We start from the raw sequence: 10,298 nt of genomic DNA, 5'->3' as shown, positions 1-10,298 counted from the left end.
CGACGGTGGACGCGGTTACGTCACGGACGCCGGGGAACGCCTCCCCGGGCTATTTAAACTTCTCTAACCCATCCACCAGTGCTCAGTTGTACTGGTGCTTCCGTACCCATTGAGCCCCTTGTATTTTTCCTGTATCCTGTTCCTATTGCTGGTATCCTGACCCTGGTCTGCTCAACGGCTATCGTGAACTTCTGGAATCCTGACCCTGGCTATTCTTACGACTTGTGTATCTCTGGCATCCTGACCCCGGTCCGCTAAACGGTTATTGTGTATCTCTGGCATCCTGACCTCGGCTATCCATTCGGCTCCTGTGTTATTCCGGTATCCTGACCCTGGCTTTCCTAACGACTCTGTGTACCTCCGGTATCCTGACCCTGGTCTGCTTAACGACGCTGTCCTGATCACCCGTGCTTACAGCAACACCGCCAAGTGCCCTGTTATCCACCTCAGGCCCCTTGTGCGTGTCCTGTACTGAGCAAGCGTGTTCCTTTCCTGCATCCCGGATTCCTTCTGGTAAGACGATCCTTACAGAACAACTGAGCCCAACATGGAATCCGCAGGAATTGCTGACGCCCTCTCGGCTCTCACGGGACAAATTGCCTCCCTTACTCGTTCTCTTCAAGACCTCCAAACTAGCCACGCACACATGCAGCGTCAACTTCATGAACTCCAGACAAATCTACCTGCCTCCGGGGGATCCCCTTCTGGAACAGCTCCGCCCCCGGTGATGGAAGAAACCGGTGCTACTGCTCCTGAACCTAAGGTGCCTTTACCTGAACGTTTCTCTGGGGACAGAACTCGTTATCGCACATTCATGACCTCCTGCCAGATCCTGTTCTCACTACAACCTAGAACGTACGCCTCTGACCATGTTAAAGTACGAACTGTGATCTCCTTGCTCTCTGGTGAACCCCAACTGTGGGCCCATCATTTGCTTCACACTAATAACTCCGTCCTGAATTCCTGGGCTGATTTTAGTCATGCTATGGATACCTTGTTTGATGACCCGTTTCGTTCCACCTCTGCACAAGCAGCCATACGTGCGTTACGCCAAGGCAAAAGACCTGTGGAAGAATACGTCACAGAATTCCGGAGCCTGGCTTTTGAAAGTAAATGGAACGAACCAGCACTTCTGGACCAATTCCGTCTGGGTTTATCCGAGAGCTTAAAGGATGAACTGGCCCGTGTGGGTATTCCCAATTCATTAGAGGATTTAATATATCTGACCATTCAGCTTGACCGCAGATTTCGGGAAAGACGCCTGGAACGCGCAGCTTCAGCCGTTCCTGCCCCAAGACGCTACCTCCCTCCTGTGCCTCATACTGCTCCTACGGTTCCTACCCTTCCTCCTCTCCAGTTACCAGCGATCATGCCCCCTCCGGAAGAACCGATGCAGATCGGATTGGCACGAGGTCCACTATCCGAAGCTGAGAAAACCCGTCGGAGGAGGAACAATCTGTGCCTATACTGTGGTGAACCCGGGCATCTGATCCACTCCTGTCCTCGACGCCCTCCTAAGGGTAAGCCCACACATACTACAGTTTGCTTGAGTTCCTTTCCTAGAGATGGGTCTCCTCACCTATCCATTCCTTTGTTTTTGCAGTGGACCAGTAATTCTACTACAGTGTCTGCCATCATTGACTCCGGTGCCAGTAGCTGCTTTATGGATCAAGACTTTGCCAAGCAATTGCACATACCAACATTGACCAAAGCAGCTCCAATACAGATCCAAGTAGTAGATGGCACTCCGCTATCCTCTGGACCCATCACCCAAGAAACACCACGACTCCAGGTACTACTGGGAAATAATCATATGGAACATCTGAACTTTGACTTGATCCCATCACCTATGTTCCCAATTATTCTCGGACTATCCTGGCTGAGGCTTCATAATCCTACGATAAACTGGGCCACAGGCACCCTCTCCTTCCAATCTTTTTTTTGTCACACTCGTTGTCTCTCCAATCGCCAATCACTCCTGCTTCTCCCTGACGATTCATCCTCTTCTCCGGTCCTACGTCTCCCCAAGCAATATGCAGAATTCAGTGACGTATTCGATAAGAAGGCAGCCGACTCTCTTCCTCCCCAAAGGACTTATGATTGTCCTATCGATCTTCTCCCAGGAGCTCCCATTCCCTTTGGCAGAATATTTCGCTCGCACGCGCGGCCGCTTCATGAATATTTATGCGGCTGACCGCCGCCTGGATTCCGCTGCGTCGCTATGGCGACGGTGGACGCGGTTACGTCACGGACGCCGGGGAACGCCTCCCCGGGCTATTTAAACTTCTCTAACCCATCCACCAGTGCTCAGTTGTACTGGTGCTTCCGTACCCATTGAGCCCCTTGTATTTTTCCTGTATCCTGTTCCTATTGCTGGTATCCTGACCCTGGTCTGCTCAACGGCTATCGTGAACTTCTGGAATCCTGACCCTGGCTATTCTTACGACTTGTGTATCTCTGGCATCCTGACCCCGGTCCGCTAAACGGTTATTGTGTATCTCTGGCATCCTGACCTCGGCTATCCATTCGGCTCCTGTGTTATTCCGGTATCCTGACCCTGGCTTTCCTAACGACTCTGTGTACCTCCGGTATCCTGACCCTGGTCTGCTTAACGACGCTGTCCTGATCACCCGTGCTTACAGCAACACCGCCAAGTGCCCTGTTATCCACTTCAGGCCCCTTGTGCGTGTCCTGTACTGAGCAAGCGTGTTCCTTTCCTGCATCCCGGATTCCTTCTGGTAAGACGATCCTTACAGTCTTATTCAGTTAATTAATACCTGCAATGTTGTTTCCATGTATTTATTTGATCTATACGTGCAATGCCACGTTTCATATACTATTGTATACCAGCAAATACAGGATTTGTATGTCTGATTCGTTTATTTGATATATATATATATCTTCCGTGCTGAGATCACAAGTGAATTTCAGTTGATCTATACATGCAAAGCTTGGTTTGTGTTTTAATGTGTTGATCTATACCTGCTATCGGCAACTGGGGCTAATATTAATATATATAGGCAGCAGGGGCATCAATACACAAGGGGCAAAAACACTAAGGGGGGTATAAAAATCCATCCTGATGTCTGTGACTTAGATTGTGTCCTGCTGTTTGTGTGTTTTTAGTTATCAGTGTAGCAAAGCCTGTCCTCGGGTGTGTGTGTATAGGTGTTGGCATGGCAGAGCCTGTCCTGGTGTGTGTGTGTTCGGTTGTCAGTGTGGCAGAGCCTGTCCTAGGGTGTGTGTGTTTGGGTGTCAGTGTGTCAGAGCCGGTCCTGGTGTGTGTGTGTTTGGATGTGGGTGTGGCAGAGCCTGTCCTGATGTGTGTGGGTGTCTGTGTGGCAGAGCCTGTCCTGGTGTGTGTGTGTGTGTGTTTGGTTGTCGGTGTGGCAGAGCCTGTCCTGGTGTGTGTGTCTGGGTGTCGGTGTGACAGAGCCTGTGTTGGTGTGTGTGTTTGGTCATCTGTTTTCTTTACAGTAGGAATTATTTAATTTATATTTATCCAGAGATAAAATGCCTTCCTGAAATCATTTAGTGGAAAAGTTTTTTATTGTGTTATAATATTTATTTCAAGGATTAGTCACACTCAATTGTGGCTTCAGGCTTCCCATGTTGAATGATCAAGTATTATTTTAGCCCAATAACAAAAGTATAATTCCATAGCACATTACTTTTGGAAATTATGAATGCCCCCCCAGTTTGACTGTGGTATCTTGTGTGCCCCCCCTATATATTGTTTCTAGAGTCGCCACTGAGGGACAGTTATGGTTGATGGGGGCTTTAGGGTTAATTTAGGAGCAGTTATGGTTGATGGGGTATAAGGGTTAATTTTATGCTGATGACTGAAGGTGCAGTTAGGGGGGGCAAACTCAGGGGAATCTAAATCCTGGGGGCAGTGAACATTATTAATGTATTTATTTATAAAAGTATGGTATCAGTAATATTCTCTGAATGATTCGAATCTCTGTAAGATTCGGATCCCTGTAAGATTCGAATCATTCGAATCTTCGGATCATTCGAATCTTCGGATCATTTGAATCAACTTTCTGACTCTATGAGTCATCGTTCCTCTGTGAATTAATGAGCTGTAACCTGACCCCAGACTCTGTGTCTGAGTGCTCTGCAGATGACTCGCTCTAGGATCAGGTTACAGCTGCATGATTCACAGACTGAACTGGCACTGCTACAAATGAATCGTTCAGTCTACTGAACCGATTCATCCGGATCACTAAAAAGAATTGGATCAAATGAACGATTCGTTCATGATCCGGACATCACTACTTCAAAGGGCTGATTACAGGGCAGGGGGAGGGGGACACGCTAGTCCTTTTCAACTCTGCTGCTCTGGGCCCCCAATATTAACGTATAGTCATAAGTCAGTCTGTGTGTTACTATACAGACGTCAGGGAGTTTTGTACAGAAGTCAGGCTGTGTGTTATTATACAGAGGTCAGTCTATATGATCATAGATGTAAAGTTGTGTGTTTTACAGAGTTCACACAAGCACACACAAACAATTCACAAGGATCTTTCCTGTTATTTCCCCTTTCTTGTTCTATACACACGCACTCACGTTAAAGAAATAGTATATACATCATTAATACATCACAGTGGTGCATGTACACTAACGTATGCTCACGCGCTAATACACACAAACACACTCTCGCACATAAAACGTCCTGATAAGACAAAACCTAATCTTAATAATTACTTTTATTATTTTGAATAATAAATAAATAATATAATACGGGGAAAAGAAAAAATGTCGGTGCGCTAAGCTAGTCACAGGCTCAAATAATACAAATGTGTAATACGAGGCCTACCAAACAGGTGTAAGCATGCTGCAAGAAACAGTGTATTGGCTGTACAATGTATACAAGAAACAAAAACTGTCTGCGCTTCTTACCCTAATAAAGTTGGCAACAAATATATAAACATAATATAAATGAGAGGTTTTGGTTATATGAATTGGCCAAAGCATAATTAAGCTCACCCGCCACGTCAAGGCACACTCTCAATAGGGTGAGAACCTACTCTCACCTCCTACATAGTGGGCACACAAAGCAGTTTATACTGCTACCAAAACCTTATTAATGTGTTGGGGGAGGTGCAATTAAACCTCCTCCCTATTAACCCCTGGACAGCAAGCTGCAACCAGACTGATGAGGAGCCAACAACCTCAAATATGTGCAAACAGGGAAAAGAAAAAATGTCGGTGCGCTAAGCTAGTCACAGGCTCAAATAATACAAATGTGTAATACACCTGTTTGGTAGGCCTCGTATTACACATTTGTATTATTTGAGCCTGTGACTAGCTTAGCGCACCGACATTTTTTCTTTTCCCTGTTTGCACATATTTGAGGTTGTTGGCTCCTCATCAGTCTGGTTGCAGCTTGCTGTCCAGGGGTTAATAGGGAGGAGGTTTAATTGCACCTCCCCCAACACATTAATAAGGTTTTGGTAGCAGTATAAACTGCTTTGTGTGCCCACTATGTAGGAGGTGAGAGTAGGTTCTCACCCTATTGAGAGTGTGCCTTGACGTGGCGGGTGAGCTTAATTATGCTTTGGCCAATTCATATAACCAAAACCTCTCATTTATATTATGTTTATATATTTGTTGCCAACTTTATTAGGGTAAGAAGCGCAGACAGTTTTTGTTTCTTGTATAAATAATATAATACGTTAATAATAAATAACCCCTAAGTAAACTCTTGTCAACTACGAGTCCTAAGACAATCATCAGACCGGCAGGCAGCCAGGCACTAGGAGTAGAAATACAATTTATTTTAAATTATTTAATTGATTATTATTAGTTAAAAATATTCATCATATTTAATGTTATTCTTTAATGTATAAATATTAGGCTATTCTTAAATAATAGTTAATAATAATTCATGATTGGTTTATATACACTTATAGATTAAGTTTAAGGGTAAATTAATATTTAATAGGTGATATTAAAGAATGTATTTATTATTTTATTTACTTATTATTTCACACCTCTTGGGTGCTGTTCCCTGGCAGGTTTTTTTGTTTGTTTTTTTTTGGGGGGGGGGCTGCACGGTGTAGGAAATTCAACTGCTTTGGAGTTAGGATATAAAATTAGAAGTGTGATGAGACGTTTACGCGCAAACGGTAAATATATTTTCCTTTCAAACCCCCCTCCCCCTGAATGCAAATCCAGCGATGCCTCGGCAGCATGGGGAGGTTTCAGAAACGGCGTCCAATCATAGACGCGCAGGCTACTGCTCATGAACCAATGAATGTGCGGCAGCTCGTCTATAAAAGCCAAACGTTTGGCGGTTTAACCCCGTGTTTACGTGCGATTGCAATTGTTTTGTGGCGGGATCCCGGGATTGAGATGGCTGAGACAGCTCCTTCCCCGGCGCCTCCGCCGGCAGAAACCTCTTCCAAGAAGAAACAGCCGAAGAAGCCGGCAGCTGCAAAAAGCCGTCCTGTGAAGTCCGGTCCCAGTGTCTCTGAGCTTATTGTGAAAGCAGTCTCTGCGTCCAAGGAGCGCAGCGGAGTGTCTCTCGCAGCTCTTAAAAAGGCACTCGCTGCTGGCGGCTACGACGTAGAAAAGAATAACAGCCGCCTGAAGCTCGCTCTCAAGGGTCTGGTGTCTAAAGAGACCCTGATCCAGCTGAAAGGAAGCGGTGCCTCTGGTTCTTTCAAGCTATACAAGAAGCAGCTGGAGAGCAAAGAGAAGACATCAAAGAAGAAGGAAACTCCCGTAAAGCCTAAAAAAGTAGCCTCTAAGAAGGTTGTAAAGTCGCCCAAGAAGGCCCCTGCAGGAGTGAAGAAAAGCCCGATAAAGATAAAGAAATTGTCGGCTGCTGCCAAGAGTCCCAAGAAGCCTAAGGTTGTTAAGGCGAAGAAAGCTGGCAAGAGCCCAGCTAAGAAGGCCACAAAGCCCAAGGCATCCAAAAGCCCTTCAAATCCTAAGGCTGCCAAAAGCCCCGCTAAGCCCAAGGCTATAAAGGCAGTCCCCAAAAAGTGAGAGGGGGGGGTATGGGTTTTGGAGCGCCTCTGGTGTGTGCTTTCCCACTTAATTCCTCATACAAAAGGTTCTTTTCAGAACCTCCGAAAAAGAAAAAAAAGCAGGGTTTAATCACCCGGCAACGGCTATGTGGGCCACCTGCTGAAAGCCTAGCCCCATACTTGTGCGTTAAGCATGGATTGACATATTCGGCCAGCGCTCTCACTCGGAGCTCTGTCCGTAACAGAATAGAGATAAGGGGCGGGCTTAAAGATTACGCCTTGCCGTTAATCGTTATGTGTAAAAAAAGTGAGAATAACCAGTATAGGGAATAGGATAGTGAATGGTAGGAATAATCAACCTTAATGGCTTTCCTTGTGTATCTGGAACCACAGCTGCAACCCTTAAGCAACACTCTCCGGGTGTTGAAGTAATACAGCAAAAAGTCCACTAGGGGGCGCTCGTGTGTTCCATTCAATGAAAAATAAAACAGAGAAAAAATATATAGTGTAGGAGTAAAACAGTGTATAATGCCCTGCGTATCGCAGATTTCCCACTCACAGTGTGTTGATGGGGTTCAGTGCGTCGTAGAGATGGCCTTGAGGTCCATATACAGGGATATATACCGAGGAAACCGCCACTATCCACATAGAAGGTATGTAAAAAGAAATATTTATTCTTAATCTCTACAGGCAGACAAACGAATGGAATCCGGAAGCAATTACTGGACTGACGTCAGACGCCACAACAGATGGTGCTGCACATTTAAAAAGACCTCCACATACGAGAAGAAAATACTCCTGATGAAGCCGCACACGGCGAAACGCGTAGAGTGACTTTTTTTAAGGACTTTTATGATATATTTTTTATTTGTATCAGTATTTTTATTTGTACCAGTACTTTTTATGTTATTTTAAAAAACTTTTTAAAGCTGCAGCTGAGATGGATCCAGCTGGCTGCTAATTAAGAATAAATATTTCTTTTTACATACCTTCTATGTGGATAGTGGCGGTTTCTATACACCACACACACATTGGTATCCAACTATTGGACCCCTCAAACCAGAAGAATACACGGATGTGACCAGATCATCGCCAGAAATTACGGGCATCTTGACACTTATTTAAGTGTAAGTATATCTCCACTTGTTGCGTATCTAGCGCTATATACATAATACACTATTGGATTCTTTTCTGGTTTGTTTCCTCGGTATATATCCCTGTATATGGACCTCAAGGCCATCTCTACGACGCACTGAACCCCATCAACACACTGTGAGTGGGAAATCTGCGATACGCAGGGCATTATACACTGTTTTACTCCTACACTATATATTTTTTCTCTGTTTTATTTTTCATTGAATGGAACACACGAGCGCCCCCTAGTGGACTTTTTGCGTTAATCGTTATGCCCAGCCGGGGACTCGGCCGCTCAACGGCTCGCTCGGTAGAGGGCCAAGGATCAATGGTGTGAGAAGTTTGAAGCTTAGCCGCGAGCAACAGGGTTCATTTCGTGTATGCGAAGGGAAACACAAAACATAAGCTCGTTTGAGTGACAATGTGGTGGCTCTTAAGAGCCTTTGTGGGAGGGTGAGGAGGAAACAGCGTTCGCCAACACCACGTTTACTTAAGCACGTTCACCTCTGATCCTGCGAGCCAGCTGAATGTCTTTTGGCATAATAGTAACCCGCTTAGCGTGAATAGCGCACAAGTTGGTGTCTTCGAAAAGCCCCACCAGGTATGCCTCGCTGGCTTCCTGGAGGGCCATAACAGCAGAACTCTGGAAACGTAGATCGGTTTTGAAGTCTTGAGCAATCTCACGGACCAGCCGCAGGAAAGGCAGATTTCGGATAAGCAGCTCCGTAGACTTCTGGTAACGGCGGATTTCCCTAAGAGCTACGGTGCCCAGTCGGTAACTGTGACGGGCCTCGGGTACCCCGGCTGGGTACACCCGTCAATTCTTAGTTGCTTCCTCCCGGAACCACAAGGGTTAACCACTTCCAGCTGTAGCCTATACTAGCGGGGAAGGGAGTAGGAATGCGGCTTGGATTCTTGGGTGAAGGAGCACCGTAGCTCGCCGAAGTGTAGCTGAATCCGGTGCTGTAACTGTCCTGAGAAGGGCAGTGAGTGATCCAGCAAGCCCCTGAAGCATTAGACAAGACTAAGTGACACAGTTTATTGGGAAACACACAGGCTTATATACAGGTTAGGTGATAAAAAGGTCATAAATCAGGACACATCTTCCCGCCCTGCCCAGACAGTCCGGCGCCGTGCTTAGGCTACCGAGCCCCGCAATGACCGTATACATTTGTTCATCGTTCTCGGGGTGATCCCGATGGCTCAGCGGCGATCTTAGGGGTGCCGAGGGGGCGGTCGGGGACCAGGAAGATCTGGTCCAAAAAGCGACGTGATCGGTCAATGGGGTCCCAAGCGACAACAGTTTAAAGTTTCCCCGGGACGAACCGCGAGATAGCCGGCACGCGTTCGGCAGCCGCACCGGCCGTTTTCCGCTCCTCCGGAAGTCCCGGCGACCAGGCATCCGGGGGAGGCTTTGCCCCCGAATTGGTCTTGCTCCGTACCCCACCCCCGGTGGGTTAATAGCAAGGTAAATGGTGCGGTAGGTAAGGGCTGATGGCGTCCTGGATACGAGGGGTTAACGTATGGGGGCAGGGCATGTGGAACATGGACAGGGGCAGCACGGGAGGGAGAACAAAGGCACAGAAGACAGACACACCGATAGATATACATAACTATCACAACAATGATATTAAACTGCATTTTCCAACCCAGGTTTGTGACAGTAACTATGTGGCTTTTTCACGCCACCGGTAGCTGGAGCGCTTTTCCTCGCAGCTTGGGTCGCCAGCTGCTTCCGGGGAGCCTTTCCTCCGGTGGACTTACGGGCTGTCTGCTTGGTGCAAGCCATACTGCTACTGCTGCGTGACGATGTGATTCACCGACGGATACAACGTGACTAGCGATTCTATGGCCAACTCAAGCCCTTTATAGAGTAGCGGTAAATGTGATTGGATACGCTTAATCACGCCCCTCTTTTTCATAGACTAGGACGATGGTTTGAAAAAGCCAGCCTTTGATCAAGCGACTTCGGTGTGGAGAGTTATCTTTTTTTTTTTTTATGCTCGAATCGTTAATTTATTCGTTAGCTGCGGTTCTTTTTATATTTATTTATTTCTTCTCCTCTCTTTTGGTCAGCCTCCTACCTAGTGAACCTGTGTACTGGCTGACCGTTAACAGCGATACGGTGAAAGCTAAAAGCCCGCCTTAATCTTGTTCTCCGTTTGGCGTTTATTTACAGCGATA

At 46.5% G+C, this 10,298-nt stretch overlaps 2 protein-coding genes across 2 annotated transcripts; one reads left to right on the top strand and one right to left on the bottom strand.

Annotated features, from left to right (window-relative positions):
* Window positions 1-6,333: 6,333 nt before the first annotated feature.
* LOC128468215 (histone H1B-like) lies at window positions 6,334-6,999 on the top strand. The gene has a single exon (XM_053449908.1). It carries the CDS (start codon window positions 6,361-6,363, stop codon window positions 6,997-6,999), a length of 639 nt encoding a protein of 212 aa, XP_053305883.1. The 5' UTR covers window positions 6,334-6,360.
* A 1,557-nt stretch (window positions 7,000-8,556) lies between these two features.
* LOC128468996 (uncharacterized) lies at window positions 8,557-9,918 on the bottom strand. Its single transcript, XM_053450799.1, has 2 exons — window positions 9,827-9,918; window positions 8,557-8,911 (listed from the first exon to the last, which is right to left on the bottom strand). Exons 1-2 carry the CDS (start codon window positions 9,901-9,903, stop codon window positions 8,605-8,607), a joined length of 384 nt encoding a protein of 127 aa, XP_053306774.1. The 5' UTR covers window positions 9,904-9,918; the 3' UTR covers window positions 8,557-8,604.
* Window positions 9,919-10,298: the final 380 nt, after the last annotated feature.

Source organism: Spea bombifrons, chromosome 11 (genome assembly GCF_027358695.1).
Source record: "Spea bombifrons isolate aSpeBom1 chromosome 11, aSpeBom1.2.pri, whole genome shotgun sequence".
NCBI classification, from domain to species: Eukaryota; Metazoa; Chordata; class Amphibia; order Anura; family Pelobatidae; genus Spea; species Spea bombifrons.
The sequence above is the reverse complement of the archived record's forward strand: the minus strand, read 5'-3'. Positions and strand labels throughout refer to the sequence as shown.

Bases quoted from the DNA above. Each gene is read 5' to 3' on its own strand.
- LOC128468996 (XM_053450799.1), bottom strand. From the start codon at position 9,903: ATGGCTTGCACCAAGCAGACAGCCCGTAAGTCCACCGGAGGAAAGGCT. The intron at 8,912-9,826 runs GAGGAAAAGCGC...CCCAGCCGGGGT, and splicing joins CAGCTGGCGACCCAAGCTGC to ACCCGAGGCCCGTCACAGTT.
- LOC128468215 (XM_053449908.1), top strand. From the start codon at position 6,361: ATGGCTGAGACAGCTCCTTCCCCGGCGCCTCCGCCGGCAGAAACCTCT.